This window comes from Poecile atricapillus, chromosome Z, assembly GCF_030490865.1.
Source record: "Poecile atricapillus isolate bPoeAtr1 chromosome Z, bPoeAtr1.hap1, whole genome shotgun sequence".
NCBI lineage: Eukaryota > Metazoa > Chordata > Aves > Passeriformes > Paridae > Poecile > Poecile atricapillus.
Window position 1 is genome coordinate 124,442,903 of NC_081289.1, and position 17,400 is coordinate 124,460,302.

A 17,400-nucleotide genomic window follows, 5' to 3' on the forward strand; every position below is an offset into this window, starting at 1 on the left:
GCAGTAACCGACCAGTAGTAGTGATATTAAAGATCAAGTACTTTCTCAAATTACAGGCCTTCAAATATTTTTCCCCCTTTATGTACCCAGAATATTTTTCCAAAAGCATTAAGACTTAAACAGAAATTTGGGAGGGAATATGTGAGCATAGAAGTTATCCCTTACCAAGCACATGTCAACTCACCATTTTACAAGAAGGATTTCTTGTGCCCCATTTCTTCCTTTTTTTTTTTAATGAAACTGTGATTCTTTTAGTTTCAAACTAGAGTGGCAAATCACTCTCAAGCATTAAATAAGTATAAAAAACCCCCAAAACTTCAGTTTGTTAACAAAGGTATGTAAATACATGACCAAAGTAACACTGAAATTATTAACCTCAGATTACTGAACATTTGAAACAGCTCTGGGAATTAGCTCTCTATCTGCAGTGGTTTCTTTAGAACAGTTTTTAAAAAATCCCTAAAGATTATAAAGAACTTTCTGCCATCAGAATGATTTTGATTAATTTAATCACTGTCATGAAAGCTGTTAAGATATTTAAATTATTTTAAGATACCAAAGCCCTAGGGTATTCAGGTTCATTTAAAGTACATTGGTGATAAAGCAGTTTAATATCATTGCACACTATATTCCCAAATCCTGACAAGAAACCTGCACAACATATTGCATGCAGACAAAAAGCATATCCATTTCCCTTTATAAAGGCCTTAAGCAATAATTCAAGCATAGCTATAAAGACTAGAGACTCTGGCAGCAGAGCACAATTGCTGTGTTTGTTTTTGATTAGGCTGTCTTCTTCCTCTTATCTGCATGGCTTATATGGCAAAAATCAGTTTTTAAAGACCACCACTCCACTTTAAACTTAGACCAAAATAAAATTAAAAAACCACACCAGCTCTTGCTGAAAAAATAATGGTGTGGGCAGTTTTTAGTCTCAGTAAAACAGTAGTTTGGTTTACACTCCAAGCTTTCAGAGCTGTAACACTCCAGAGTTGACAGAGTTTACTGAAATGGCTACCAAAATTGACACTTGTCTCCTACAGGTCACTTACATTACATGAAAGGCCATATGGATCACAAATACTCTTACACTGTTTCTGAAAGCTTCATAACAACTCAAGATAAAAATGAAGATACAAGCGAAATTACAGATCTTACACTAGTGACACTAAAAATCAGTGCAACAACTATGTGATGGTATAATAAAAGAAATTCCTGTAGTAGCACATGTTTTTCCGTCACACAAAGTATGAGACCTTTTAATTTTTTAAGTTCTTTAGGTTCCTAAAGGTCTTTTAGGACAAAATTACTAATTTACCAGGAGCCATAGAGGTGATTTTAAGGTGGTGAACACAAAGACAGGTATTGCTATAACTTCTTGGAGCTTCTTCCATAAAAAGGTTAGGGAAAGGGGTAGGAGAGAAGTGAGAAAAATAAATACTCTGAAAGTACTTTTCAGACACTTACTGCAAAAGAGTCAGCTCTATCCACTGTGGAACCATTTTTCATGTGCAAGTGAAAACAACTCTGAACAATTCACAGAATTTAGAGACAGAGGAAAGCCCTATCTCAAGTAAACATCATTTCAGCTTCCTCTAACCTAAATTTCATGTACGTGATTCTAATATCAATCAACATCACTTAGACAGATAAAACAATTACCTCATGAGGGGAGGAAGACAAGGGCAGGCACTGATCTCTCATCTCTGGTGAGCAGTGACAGGGCCTGAAGGAATGGCCTGAAGGCATGCCAGGGGAGGTTTAGGTTGGATATCTGGAAAAGGCTCTTCACCCAGGGGAGGTCAGGCACTGGAACAGGCTCCCCAAGGAAGTGGTCACAGCACCAATCTTGACACAGTTCAAGATGTGTTTGGACGATGCTCTCAGACACATGGTGTGACTCCTGGGGATGATGCTGTGCAGGGCCAGTTGGACTTAACAATCCTTGTGAGTCTCTTCCAACTTAGCATGTTCTGTTATTCTGTGAAATTTCTATCTTCTAGTAAATTTACTGAAATCTCTCCCTAGTCCATCTCACTAAGTACAACAAATTCCTCTAATTATTAGGCATTAGCACCTTAGGAACATACTTAATTCAAATTCTAGTGAATTTAAAAATTATTTTTCTTGAAATACATGAAATTCCTATTTTTTTATATTTAATTTGCTTCATAATCAAAACCAATCACTCTTCAGTGATCATTACTGCCACAGAGGTACCAGTACACAGTCACAATACCAGGACCTAATATCTAGAAGATGCTACCAGGGCAGGGAAGGCCTGAGCCCTCCTCAAGCATCCTGCTTCCTCTGCATGGCTCCACAGAGAAGAAGCTGCAGTCCACAGCTTTGTGGCTAGTTGGTAATGCTGTTCCTCCCCATGAATATTTCATCACATAAATGATGCCAAATCACATTTTCTTTAATGAAATCAAGTCTAAAGGCGCCATCCATGCATTTCAACTCCTTGAAGAAGCAAGATGCAGGTGATCCCATGGATGGATGCACATGAGTCAGCAAGATAAATGCCACAGTCATGCAAATCCCAAAACGGTGATTTTCAGGCTGTGCTTGAACACCTCTCAGCAGCCCCTAGAGGCAGAAGCTCAAACATGATTCACCTCACTAACAGTGAGGGAACCCACATGGAAGAGATTTATGGAATCTCCAGGTGGAGCTCACACCTACCCCAAAGAGCTCAGCCACAAGGCAAACACCAAGGGTCAAGGTGCCACCAACTCCACAACCGCTAATCCAGGTGACATTACACATGCCCCAAACTCACCAGTCAGAGCTCCTCCAAGGCTTCCTCTTCTGAGCTGTCTCCCATCTTCACTCAACTGCCTCTTAAATTTAGGAGACCTTCCAAGGCCAGAAGATACTTCAGGACTACTGGATTTTCGGAAAGGCATAGGTGGAGGTGATAATATGTGATCAAGCTGCAAAGAAACAAAAAAAAAAAATACATATACCTATAGTGTTTAAATGCTTACCTTCATTGAAAAGAAAATGTAAGTTACCTTAAACTAAAGATTATGACAGCATTTGTGAAAAAACAAGGTCCCAAAGATCTTAAGGTAATTAATTTGCTAACTTAAAAGAAAAACTTTGCAAGTGCCAGATTTGCATTTGGCTGTGTAATAAAGCCATTCTCCTCTTGAACAGCTCACACCACCTCCAACCACTCTCACACAAAGAGCATCTTTCACAGAGGTCCCCTCTCAAGATACAAGGGATCGTAGTTCAACTTATTCAACCTTCCATAAAGCAGCATTTCTGCAGTTGTGAACCACCTGATCTGGAAACTTACTCCAGATAGTGACCAGCTCTTCAAACATTTTTCTTTGGCAGGTTTTCCCCACATCCATGTCAGCAGTCACTAGATGGCACTGCACTATCAACAAACTGTAAACCACTGCCCAGTCCAGGGAAATAATAACAAACAGATTTATCAATGCCAGTGAGAAAAAAATTAAACTATCCTGTTTATAAAAGGCACATTCATTTACACTGACTTAGAAGTTCAGCGAAAATACAGATCCTCATTCTTCAGACTGGGCTCCTGTTAAAATATCCACAAAGCATTTTAGCTGTCTGGTCTTGACAATATATCTAATGTCTCAATATTTGATTAAATCCACAAAAACAAGACAAAATGCATGTGAGAAAATACTAAGAAAGTAAAAATACTAAAAAAGCAGGGTATGCAAGTATGCAAAGTAGAAAAAGTTTTACAACCCTCTTTCTCCAGTAAATGCTGCAGTTGGCATAGCGTCATCATTTGGAAAAAACATTCAAACTTTTTTTCTGTAACATTTAAACCCTAATTCTCACTACAATTTTTTAGGAAGTCAAGCACATCTAGGTCTTATATTTTTACAGTTCATGTACTGAGACTTATCAGCCAGAAAATCTAGCATAACCTGCATACCTGACTCTTTCATCCTTTTTGTCCACTGAAAGGAATGAGTCAAGGTCATCAGAAACACCTATGAACCTTTGCACAGCAAAGCCCATTTTTCCTTACAGTTAATCCCACAGCACGTACCATCCTCCCTAAAAAGCATTTTTGAATCCCATGTTTAGTTCCCTATGTATTCAATATTTCAGATTCATTTTGACTAGTTTTGGGGTTTGTTTTAAAGGTTTTTTAATCAAATATGCAGCTTGTTGGAAATGTACACACAATTCTAATGCATCAAGAAATGCAACTGATTTCTGAATCTACTTCTTCAGTATATTAAGACTCATTCCTGTTCACAACTGACACTGAAGTATTTGATTAACTCACAGCCCACGCCTTTAGCTATTTCCTAAACTGAGTGGTTCTGGGGTCACAAAGAATATTTAGTTAACCATGGTTACTATTCACCACTCACAAACATGGGCATGTCACAAATATTTGCATTTACAACTTCTAGGACACCTCACAAGGTGAATTTAAAACTTAAATACGAATTACTCTTTTAAAAAGGAAGCAACTGGTAACAGCTAACTTCTGAAAAAACACCATATTGAGAGTCTTTCATGTAAGTCTAAAAACAAATACTCAAACTGCTTACTGACTGATGGATCCCAGAGATTGTTTAGTTCTACACTCCAAATTAGTCCAAGCATCTAAAAATGACATGATCCCATCAAGGCTTTAGGTGAATTACTGGCAAAAAATTAATGCTTTTCTTGAAACAGGTTCACACTTCAAAGTAACCAACCACATTTTAAATCTCTTTTTTCCTGAACTAAGTTTCACCAAATTTTTAAACCACAGAAGGAAAAAAAAGAATCAATACATGCACATTAGCACTCACACCAACATAACAGAATTTTGCATCATCCATTCTTTCATTTTTTCCCCTTTTAACCAGGTATTCAAACTTTATGATTGTTCAACTCACTCCCACAATGAATCAATTTGTGCATTCCACAACATGCAGTCTGATTTAAAGTCATTATTTCCAATCAGGCTGTGCTCCACTTTCACAACTTTCAGGGTTTCAGAAGAAACTTTAAGACAGTTCTATAGACCAGCCCTGTATCATCTAGGTCTTCAACTCGTAATTAAGATGCTATCCCAGCTTCAGAAAAGTATGATGTTTGAGAGCTAAGACAGTTTAAACATGAGCCCCCATTAGCTCATAGTCTTGATGCCAGCATTCTCTCACAAAGGTACCCTCTTGCTGCTAAGTGACTCTATCACACCAAAAGACATTTTTAAGGTCTAACACTACAAAGAAATAACATGGAAGTACAAGATTTAGTGTTTTCATATTGATGGCCCACTCTTGCTTCACAGAAACAATTACACATATATCAACAAAGTATTTCTGGAAGCTATTCAAAGACTCACTTTTGCTTCCAAAGGCCCAAAATAACCTAAGAGCATGTAAAATGACAGGCATCTGTACATTCTAACTGATACTGCAGTAAACCAAGAAGAGTAGATAACGATACACCCCTTAACAGCCTTGACAAAACAGTTCTGGATGCCTGGAAAATATGAGAGAAATGGACTGCAGAAGGTATCCAGGCTTGCAGGCTCTCTTCCTGTGCTACCCTCTAGATAGCAACAGAGGTTTATACCCCTATTCAGAGCTCATTTCAAGTAAAAGCATTTGCAGCAGATGAGGAGGCTTTCTGCCCTCAACGGAACTGCCTTCCTATCCTGACAGGCAGAGCATTCAAGTCCAAGGAAACCAACAAAAAACATATAGATACTACTTCCTTGGAACACAAAGCTGGTTCTGAAGATGCATAACATTTTACATATTCAAATCCTACAAAGTGGTTAATTCAGTCAAAAAGACACTACAATCATTCAGCAAGAAGAGTACATCAAATTCAAGTAGATAACTAATAACAAGACCTATTCAAAGTTGTTAATGGTTATTTGAAAGACCCCCTGGAAACCTGCACACTGTGGAAGTTCAGGTTGTGCATCTTATCAGATCATTAGACACTGCTATCCACAGGACAACATTAAAGCAGCTATCTAGAAGACAGTTAAAATTCTACCAGAGATATTTTAAATAATTTTAATTAAGCTGCTGCTTTCTCAACACTCACTTTTGCCCATCCACAGTCATCATTCTATTGGTATTTACTTCATACTTACTTACTAGCTATACGGACACGTGCTGATGTTGCATGGCATGCAAACACAGCAGGTTAACCAGGGTTTGGCTAGTTCCCCTTTTTTATCAGTCAAATTTGCTTGAAGCAAGTTGCGGGGAATACAATAGCAAGATCCCTGCAGGAAGTTTCCAACAGACACACATTCATGTTACATCTTGAGTATCTAGCTATCTCATGCTCTGCCCACTGTCTTACTACTGCACTCAGGCTGCAGCCATACCATTCTCTCAACACCTCAGGACCTTGGGAGCAGTGGGATAACAGAGGGCAGGTTTTTTTAAGCTAAAAAAATGAAAACAGTGAAAAATTAAAACTGTGAAAACAAGTGTATTTCAGTACCCTGTATTTAAATTATGTGGGGGGTTAAGTCAGCCTTAAAGTGTATACAGGCTGCTTAGAGAGGGATTTTTAATCAGTTCACATCTCAACACCAGTCTGCTGTTAATATTCACAATGCATGGATAGTTAACTTATTTAAAAGCCTCCCTCCCCCAACATTAAATAATACCTTCTCAACAAAGGCACTTTGAAAGACAGAAAACACACAGCAAACACCAACCTATGACGAGCATACTGATCTATAATATTTACTTCTTCCAATCTATTTTTCCATACATTTGATAAAAAGAATCTATCTGCTTATGTCACAGGTATGATGAATTTCTACAGAAGCACTGTAAAATTTAGGAGATAAAATCACAAATCCCTTCTTGCTCCCCTCACACATATGAACCTTACAAAAAGGAACAGAGTATTATTAGAAGAGAATGGTTTAAAAACTATATAGAACAGAATATCAAAATATTCTTACCACAGGCTTCTACGCATAGATTTAGAGATCCTATAGAAACAGGAAAAGAATTTGAGTGAAAGTCTCCTTCAGTTACACAGGAATCGGTATGTTCTCAAACCTTTTTTTCCTGTATTTTCAAGCAATTAATTTTCTGTGTGAATAGAATCAGATACATTCCTCTGAAGAAAATTATTCCCATACTGTACTATGGGCTTTTAACAGCTCACCTACTCAGAAAGGATTATACTAATATTTTTTAAAAACCTCAGTAGCATTAAATCCACCTATCTACAATCATGTATTTATTCTAAAGCTAGAATGAATTCTCGGCTTTATAATTATATCATCAAATAGTCACATCAAGTACGTCAGCCCACATGTCCTTATGAAAATTAAGGACATGACAACTGATTCAAAATAAGACCTTGCATCAGTGTTCAGGAGCGCAATTTGAGCCGAGTACATAATGAGGAGTGAGGCAGTCAGAAAGAAAATGCATTTCAGAGAGAAAATTCGTGGTACAAGGTGAATGAAGCTAAGAGAATTCAATCACACTGATAATCCAGGATAAGGAAAATAAGCTGTTCTGCACTGCTGAGATGTGTTGCAACATGGAGTGTCTTTTTCCAATAAAAATTAAATTGAAATAAGAACTGAACTAATCTGATCAGCTCTACGTTTTTTACAACACCCACTACAGTTTCACTGTCCAAACTACCTCACCCCCAACTTCCCTCAGTTGGTCCACAAGCAGTATTCCTACTTCCCACAGAAACTGGAAAATACTGGTCAAGTATTCAGTCTTAAAAATATGAACAAAGATGTTCTATTAAGCAATTCATTTTCTTCCTCCTGAATGCAGCACAATTTCTTCCTACATCAGGTCATACTTTATATCCATATTCAGTCACCAAAGTTTCCACAGAAGGCGTGCACACTGTCCCCATTTTATGTCTCCTCCAGTCAAGCACCAATCCAGAAAAAGACCCATTACCTGAAAACTCTCACATGTAGTGTATCAAAAGCAGAAAATATGCAGTGTAGTTTTACTGTTTAGGACTTCTTTTCCATTAGCAATCCAAAGTCCCCAAAGAAAATTAATAAGTATGTTGCCAAGAAATATGCCAAATCACAGATGTTTAAGTAAGTCAGAAAGCATCAGGCTCCAGCCCTATGCAGGTAAAAGTATGGAAGTTTCCCTGACGTGGAAGAGAGATTCAGTCATTCACTAAAAATTCTCACCGTAAAGTTAAATGCTTAACAGGAGCATGGCTTCACAAACCTTACAAATCCCTTCTGTCTCTTGCATCTTCAAACATAAGCTATGCCAGAAGCAAGCATGCTAAGACCCACCAATAGTTCAACAGTGATTAACCCTTTATGCTCCTAGTAGTCTGTTTTGATATACCAGTCTGTTTCTTCATGTTATTTACACTGGGCTCCTCTCAGAATGCTGCCTCTCTGTCTGGCTTCTTTGCAAGCATTTTAAGCACAGTTGCTGAACACAATAGCCCAGTAAAGCACTTTTCTTTGATGCAAGCTATACAAACTTACTTCAGCTGGGCATAAGGAAGAGATATGTTCTTACCATTTAAATACTCTCTCTAAGTCTAATTACATTTGGCACAGATACATGAGTTTTGATTAGCTGCACTGACACAGAGAGCAACACTGAATATAATCTTATTAACAGACAGGACCATACCTTACAAAAGCATCTTAGAATTCATTTAAAAATACACTTTAATCAATTAAGAGCATACTGCAGTTTAGTTACTCCAGATGCCTGACAAGAACTCAGTAGAACCAAGTTAGACGTGAAGAGGAAATGCCACAGTGGTGGCGTATCACACAGATATAAAAGAAGTCTATCTAACAGTACCATCACAAGCAGAGGTGCAAACAAATTTCCACAGATCTCCTTCAGTAACTCATGTCTGCAGCACACAGGAATCCACTGCTTTTGGTCACAACAACATCAGCTTTTGAAGAATTCTGCTTGTGGGTGCAATCTGCACAATCTAGAGCTGCCTGAGTCTCCACAAACCTGTATCAAACACATCACCTGAACAAGACTGTCAACAGTTCCATTTCAATCAGCTGATAGCTGAAATACTGTACATTCCCCTTACCCACAAGCAATATCAATCCACCTTAGTTTTGAGTAGCGTTTGGAGAACTAAGCAACTATTCTGAATATCCACAGCTCTCAGAGCAGCCTCTGCAGTAGAACCACAAATAACTTACAGCACAGAGATAAAAGGAAACTTCTCCAAACACTAGCACCACTTCCAAGAAGCCATGGAAAATGAAGGTGAAGAGTGGATACAAAGGAAGACTCAACAGGCCACAAGGATTTCAACATACAAGGAAATATCCCATTTCTTACCCTGTTCCTTACCACAGTGCCTCAAAAACAAGCAGTTATTTTTTCCACCACCACAGATGAGGAAGGAAGATCACTATTTATCCCATATATCTTAAATTCAGCATTGCCTCTCCTTGAGAAAGGTCTTGTTCAGCTTGGGCTGAAAGACGTCACTAGTTCTCCAGCCTAGCGGCATCTGTCATTCCAGTCAAGACTTCAAGCCTTGGATTATCTCACTTCCCCCCATGACCTCCAGTTTCCTTGTTAGGACAGCAACACCAGTCCATCAGCTATGGCAGGGACAGAAAGTAAGAACCTAGGCTCACTGTGGATTGAAAAAGATTAGACAGAAAATGTCTTCTTTACAGGGAAATCTGCTAATCATTCATAGAGCAACACTTGATTTACACACAAATGCAACCTACAATAGCACTGCAAACATGTCCTTACCAAAGTAAAAAGAAACCCACTGTAAAGCTCTGCGGTTCACAAAGCATCACTTCTAACCATTGCATTTATTGACTTTACATTCCATATATATGCAGAAAGACAGTCCTTAAATCTAAAGTCGCTGTTCAAAATTGTCCAGTTTATTATGCTGAACACATGACATTGAATAAAGAGCATCAGCAAACAAAGTCATGATGTTTTCCTATAGCATCTTACCCATTATATCCTAGGTGGTAAAGAAATATTGTAAGAATTCTGCTAAGGATCAAGAGAGACATAACCACATCATCTTGCTACCCACTTCCCACTCATTCCAGAAATGCAAATCTGAATTTAAAACAATTGTATTTTTCTTGAAATCAAATTTGATGTCTGGTCAATTAAAAGCAAATAAATGCAACTCAGACAAATTTGAAGTACCAGCTATGACTATGCTAAAAAATAATCAGGTTGCATCCAATCCTTTTTCAGAAACATATTTACACATGACTGCACAGAAAATGAAGCACAGCCTTTACAGTATTCTACAAGGCCAAAAAGTGGCCTATAAATATGCATGCACACTACTGTCTGAGCCAATTATTACTTTACCCTTGTTAGGATGGAACAGTTTTGTTACAATATGACAGAGTCCTTCAGTTCTTGAAAGCCTCCTGTGTGCTGCATCTGTACACACAGACTCACAGACACACGGAGTGAGCAGTCTATACTGCTCCCTTTCCAGGAAACAAAGGAAGCAACAATATTTGTGTTGAAGGCACTGCCTCCAATAACTCAGAGCGCCCTCAGTCTCCTTGGATTTACACAACCAGCTTTAACACACATCAAAAGAGTAAGAAATAGCAGGTTTGGCAGACCTCTTATAAGACCCTAAAAACATAAGCGGAAACCGGAACACAGTTCTAAATAAAAACAGTTCAACCCATGGTTAAAAGGGATTTACTTACAGGTAGAATCAACCCTTTTTTATTTTATACAGGTATCTTCTCAGAAATGCACATGATGTGCTAAGGCCTTTTGATTCTTACAAAAAAACATCATTTCCAAACTAGGGAAAACTGTCACGCTCTAAAAAAGTGAAGTCAAAGCATCACAAACAGGCTGCTAGCCAGGATAAGGCTGCAGCAGCTCAACAGGTCAGCCCTACTAGGAAGGACACAGAGGGATCAGATCCAAAACAGCGGATTCCATGAGGAAGTCTGTTTGAGAAGTTAATAAAAAAAAAGCATGAAAACAGAGAGCAGTGTCCCAGGGGTCTGCCAAACCCACTCAGCTCTGCTGCAAGGGTACCATATAGAAAAAGAAAATCCCCTTTCTGCAGTGGTACAGCCTCATCTAAGCACTGCCTGGGCATCCGGAAGCATACTCATGTTTTACCTTAGCTTCCACAGCTTTTAAAAGTGATTTGATGAAGGTAAAAAAGAAAATCTACCCTTAGCTGCCTCTATGTGCAGCAGAGCATGCCACTGCTATGCAGCAGGAAGGATACTCCCTTCCTGCCCCTGTCCTGATGGCCATCTTGTCAGGAAAAAGCATTTTGTGGTGTTGAAATGTGCTGTCACAACTGCTACATCTTCCTGTTGCAAAAGGCTCACAGAGTAGCCAGGAGGCAGCAAGAGAAAACTGGCAGAAGCACTCCTGATTCAGTCGGGGGGGGGGAATCAAGGACACAACCCAACCACAAACCTGGTGGGTGGCTCCTGGGGCCTGGGAAAACACCTTTGCCGGGGCAAAGGGACAAGAGCTGGAAACCTGCAGCAGGAGAAAAACCACACCCACAACCCCACACAGCATTTCAGACATAACAAGGCACTGCAGGTTTAAGGGGCAGGCATCAACCCAGCAGTCCTGATCCTTCCAGCAGGCTCACGTACACCGAGGAGCAGCTCTGGCTGACCCCCACTGCATCCCCAGAAAGAAACTACTTGGCAGGGCAGGGAACAGACAGCTGCAAGAATCACATCTTCCTAACACTCAGCACCCACTTCAGAGGGTAGTTTTGTTTTTACTGGTTTATCTGCTTTAAGAAGTAGGAGAGAACAAAGACAAAGAAGTTTTCAGCTAAACAGTAGGAACCACCAAGTTTAAACAAAAGTTATTAATACTGTGACAAAGTACTATTTTCTTACCTTCCCGTGGATAAAGCCAACTCTTTGGCAGCGTTTTGTTCTTCAGCTTCCTGTGCCTGTATTCATTTTCTTATTATCATATGCAGAGCCATTAGTAGCATTAGCTATGCACTATGCTCTGCCCTAGATAAAGACATTAAACTAGCCACACTGAGTATTTCCTTAATTTCTCAATGAAAGCAGGAATTAGCTACACAGCAAACTAAAAAGAACTTTGATATTTTAGACATTACAGGCACCATTTTCATCCTTAATTATTTTTAAAATTCTTTTTACAGGTCAAGAAATCCATGACAAATGCATGGAAATAAGTATTTATACTCTGTGAATGTGAAGGCATCCATATGTACAAATTTTTTAAACCTCTCCTACGCTTCAGCTCTTATACAGATTTTTAAGAAAGACTTTTTTCTGGCTCTAACTAGCAGGATGAAAATTTAGTAAAACTAACCTTCAAAGTCACTTTCAGTTGAAAAAAAAACCAAACCTGAAATACATAAGAAAGAAGCCTATTCATCTTCATCAGCTGTTGACACCATCATCATTTGTCTCATGGAAAAAATAATCCAGAGGAGAATACATATACTCTGGAAAGAGGTGGTGTGTTGTGAGGTTTTTTTGTTACACCATGAATACTAATGAAGCAAAAGCAGTTCAGTTCTTTATAAAATCTATTTCCATTCACATTCACCAATGAGCTTCTAGACTACCTATAAAGGTTTCATTTATTCTATCACATTGGAAGCCTCAGAAAACTAATTGTTTATTCAAGTCTATCTGCTCCATCCATGCTCAATTAGGTCTCACTTTTCCCTCAGTTATAGCAAAATTAAAAATAAAAATGCAGGCTGAAAAACATCCTGGGTTCCACCAGCTCCCTGTGACAAACCACTCTGAAAAACCATGGTTTCAAGCACAGCAAGAGCTTCTTGACCATAATGCAGCATCTGAGGGACCTTCTCAACAGCTTAAAAAATTCCTACTCATTAACTTACTCCTCTGACTAATGAAAAACACATTTGATATGCAGCTTTCTGGTAAGAACTGTGTTAAGAACTAGTAAGCAACGTTAAGTATAACCAGGCATTCCAGCCACAGCAATTCACAAGTACCTCATAAAAATGGGTGATATAATCTTCACAAATAAGTAAAAAAAAAAATGTTCAGTTTACTATTCTTTATTTAGGCCATTACAATATTAAATAATCAATTTTGCCGCATAAAGCTTCAAATTCAGCATCACTTTCATTAGGAATAACGTATCAAAGGGACCCACAACACATTTATGCCAGGCAGGTACAAAACAAAAGAGAGAAACCCATGATGAAATGAGCTTGGTGTAAAAGGTTCTCAGCGTGTAATGGAGCTGAAGTTGATCCATAAATCAATGCAAGATGAAAGCAAGATTATTTATGCGAAGGGATTGCATTGTAAATCTACAGTCTGATTGAGAAAAGAAACGCTTTATTTGATCAATGTACTAGTGATGTGCATGTGTGAACTTGAGCACAAATTAGTAATAATTACCGGTAGGTGTATCTCCTTGTATTTTTTAATTAAGCTTAACAAGCAGCAAAGGCACATCCAGAAAATGCAGGTTTTTCCTGAGTTTGCCTTTAACACGCTCCTAAGTTTTTAAATAATGCAGCCTCGCCACAAGAGACCTTGCAGACAAGAGCTTTTTGATCTCTTTCTTTCCCATTCAGTGCTGAGAAAGACAGCACGCGCAGTTACCGAACAATAGCTACCATGAAAAACCCTTTTCCTGAACTCGTTTGAAAGTAAACTAGAATAAGGCATTTATTTGATAGCTTTATAGCTTTGCCCTCATCATCTAACACAGAATTCAGAGACTGGCATGCTTCCCCTTTAGCCTCACTAGTAAAATTAGCAGAAAAAATATCAGAAGGGTAAGAATATCTGAGCGCACGGGTGCACAATCCAATTTGCATTTGGCAGAGATTTGTAGTTAAGGACAAAACTCAAGAACCATGTTGGTAATTTTAAGTGCCTCCACTGCATTTCAAATCATCTCTAAGCTGCCATTTGTCAGTCTCAGACAATTTACCCAGGTCTATCATTACCAGAAGGGATTATTAACACTATCTGGCCTAAGAAATATTTTTATTCTTTTTTAGCCTGATGACTTTAAGTAGTACTACAATTAGGAAAAACCATGAAGACCATGTGAGAATGTAACCAGACAGGTGACACTGGATCATTTTAAATATTCCACCCCTCTATTTAATTCTTTGTGTAATCTAAGCAAGTAACTGTCCATGCATTCTAAACAGCCCCATTTTAAAACGTATACATTTAAGCAGACCAACCCTTATTTGTCCTGTCTTTTTTATCCAGGCTTTTCCAATTAAACAAGCAGCTATTTAAAACAATTATATTGATTGCTGAGAAAATTAAAGATCTCTACTTAGATTTTTAAAAATCCTATATTAAATCCCATTAGGGAAAGAAATGATAGCAGAATGTACCACACATTTTATCTGAAAGAACAGACATTAGTATATACGTGTAGGGAACCACAAAATAGACATATTAAAAGGATCCAAATCTAAACAACTACTGCATTTTTTACAAACTGTTTAGAGCTGCTATGGTTTGTTCACCCTCATATAGAAAATCTAAAATTAACAGCAAAAGAAGATGTATGGCTTTTAGAGATTTATTTACAGATCATATAACCTCAGAGATTTACACACAGTTCCTTAGAAGTTCAGTATGACTTAAAACTCTCTAAATTACAAGGATTAATCATGTACTAAATTATAGCAGTTGATTGGTATCACCATGAATCTCATAAGTAATTTAATGCAAGTTTGGTTTAAATGTCTACATTGTAGGACTTAGCACAGAAGCACTACAATATCTGCAAGATGGTAGTAACCTCTCAACGAGAAGGGTTTTATAACAATCTTTTCCTAAAGTAACCTGATTTAATAAAAAATAGAGTACAATCCTACGCATGATGTTCACACTGTGTTAGGGTGTTACTTCAACTTTCTTTGCACTTTCCACTAGTGAAAGAGGAGTGCTGTCAAAAGAGGGACAACAATCTCCTTCTGTTATCAAGGACTACTCAATATCTCTTGCCTGAAAGGCAGCTGCACTTTTAATTGACTTGTAAATCAGCCCTGTGCACTCATTTCAAGTAAGCACCATACTTCGTCCTGTATTCAGGATTACATCTTCTTATTCAGATGAACCCCCATTTCTTTCATAAAACAAAAGAAGTTGTCTAAGCTAGTGTCAAAAATTTTAAATCACACACAGTCCTTTAATCTGTGTACAGTTACAGAGATTATCAACTAGAGCAATTTCACACCACCAGCTTCTAAATATAGATTCATTTTTAGCATTTCAAAATCTGAAAACAAATTAAAGCTATTAGAGGGCAAAGGTACTGCCTTTTCCATGGTTTAGAAATTTGTCAGTTGACAGAAACCTGAAGTTTCTAAAACATGTAACAGCACAGATTTGAAAAATGAACATTTTATTTAAAAGCACTGAAAGCCAGCACAATGGATAAAAAGGCTAATAAAATTACGAGATACAGAATCAAAGTTGTCTGGAAAGCAACCTTTTTTTCATTCAAACAGTTGACATGTTGGCACTAAACATGTCATAAATACAAAGAAGGCCAAAGACAACTTATTTCTTAAGCCACACAATCTAATTTTTCAGGCTCTCTCAAGTATTAGGAGAAGCAATTTGCAATACTCTAACATAACATCAGGAACACTTCTTTAGTTTCATCTATACACAGAAACAGAATCTCCTTTAGATATACCTTTATCACCTACAGTACAGTTTCACTTTATTTTAGTTGGTTTCTTTGATTCTGGTAGATAGCAGTAATTCACTATACCATCGCCTGAAATTCAAATAAAACAATCATGCTAAGCCATACTAACAAGATTTCACTAGGAAAAACATGCCATGCTAAAAGCTTTGAAATTTATGACTGATGTGACTGCATATCACTGTGGGAGTAAACCCAGTTTTTTAGTGATGTTCAACTGCTGTATTAACTGGACATCTTTAATACTAAATTTCAAAGTTATTAAATAAAACTGTGAAAAACATTGAATCATCTTAAATCAAGATGAAGATTATTGTTACTGTGTTTTACTTTCTTTCAATAACTAAACTGTTCTTGCCTCAACACATGTGTTCTACTTTTCTCCAATTCCCTCCCCCATCCCAGTGGGAAAGTGTGGAGTGAGTGAGCAGCTGTGTGGTACTTAGTGATCATTTGGGGTTAAACCATGACTGATGCAACAAACCCCACTTGGAATTTAGAATAAAAATACAGGTAAAGCACAGCAACTGGCATACACAAATTGGTTTCTTAGTGACCTCATTTTTATTTTCATAGCAACTTCAAAAAATGATTGGTAATAATAAGTAGCATATGGACAGGAGGGCAAACAATTTTGAATCTCAAACCTATGCCACAGTAATTTGCACTTCAGTGAGCACTTGGATGTTACCTTACCTATTCAGAAAAGACAGAAGAAAATATTTTGCACCATGATAATGATGATGATACCGTTTAAGTAATTGATTTGGTAGAATATGGCTTTAATATTTGGTTTCCTGAAGACTACAAGCATCTAAGCAATCAGCAGCATACTTTACCAAAGTCACTCAGGAGGGAATAACTCTATGCAACATTTCTGCAGCACATTCCTCCCCAGGAAGGTGAGTATCAAACACTTCAAGGCCCTTTTTATGAATCCCAAACGTACTATAAACCAAGGAATTCAGACCTCAGTTAGGGATCTACTCTGGAGGACTACTGCCTCCACGGTCCTTTCCCATCCAGGGAACATAGGATCCAGAATTCTTTCCTCTAACAAGTACACACTGTGCTGTCCAAAGACAATGAAATCAGCAACTTTCCAACAAAGAAAATGGATAGAAAATATATACATGCCTGCCCTTCTTGTATAAAATCATCTATGAACTAGCACTAATAGCATATCTGTTTAACAAGAAATGTAATCACTCTAAATTATCCTTTATATTTAGGCTGTTAACTTGGATTCCCAAGCCATCCTCTCCCCGGTAATACTACTGCTTCATCTATTTTTGCAGATGCAAAGGTGCAGAACAACATCCATGCAGCAAGATTTAGGGTGCTGCACCACATTTGTTCATGCCCCATACAAAGACTATAAATTAAAGTGCCTTTCCTACAGTCTCACCTCTTATACTGCCAACATACAGGAGGTCACACAAAAATAACATGAAACAATGGACTCTCCATGAATAACTGCTAAAGAATGTGAAGGACTGTAAATCTCTTCTAGGCTACTACCATGCTGTAGTTTCAAACACACATTATAGCCTCATTAAGAAGTACAGTACTGATAGAAACCCTGACTCAAGCAGCAAACCAAAACTAACACATATTTTCTCTGTAAAAGCATTTCTCAAAAATAGTAATCTTTAGAAGTTCCTAAAACCTTAGCTCAGGCTCCTAGTTCAGAGTGTCATTACTCATACCT

The 17,400-nt window shown here is 37.9% G+C and overlaps 1 protein-coding gene across 1 annotated transcript in view; it reads right to left on the reverse strand.

Annotated features, from left to right (window-relative positions):
* Positions 1–17,400, reverse strand: part of MAST4 (microtubule associated serine/threonine kinase family member 4) — a 283,945-nt gene that overhangs the window by 221,168 nt on the left and 45,377 nt on the right. The window contains exon 2 of the mRNA XM_058865220.1: positions 2,786–2,939. Coding sequence (XP_058721203.1) covers positions 2,786–2,939 — 154 coding nt within the window. The remainder of the gene's footprint in view (positions 1–2,785; positions 2,940–17,400) is intronic.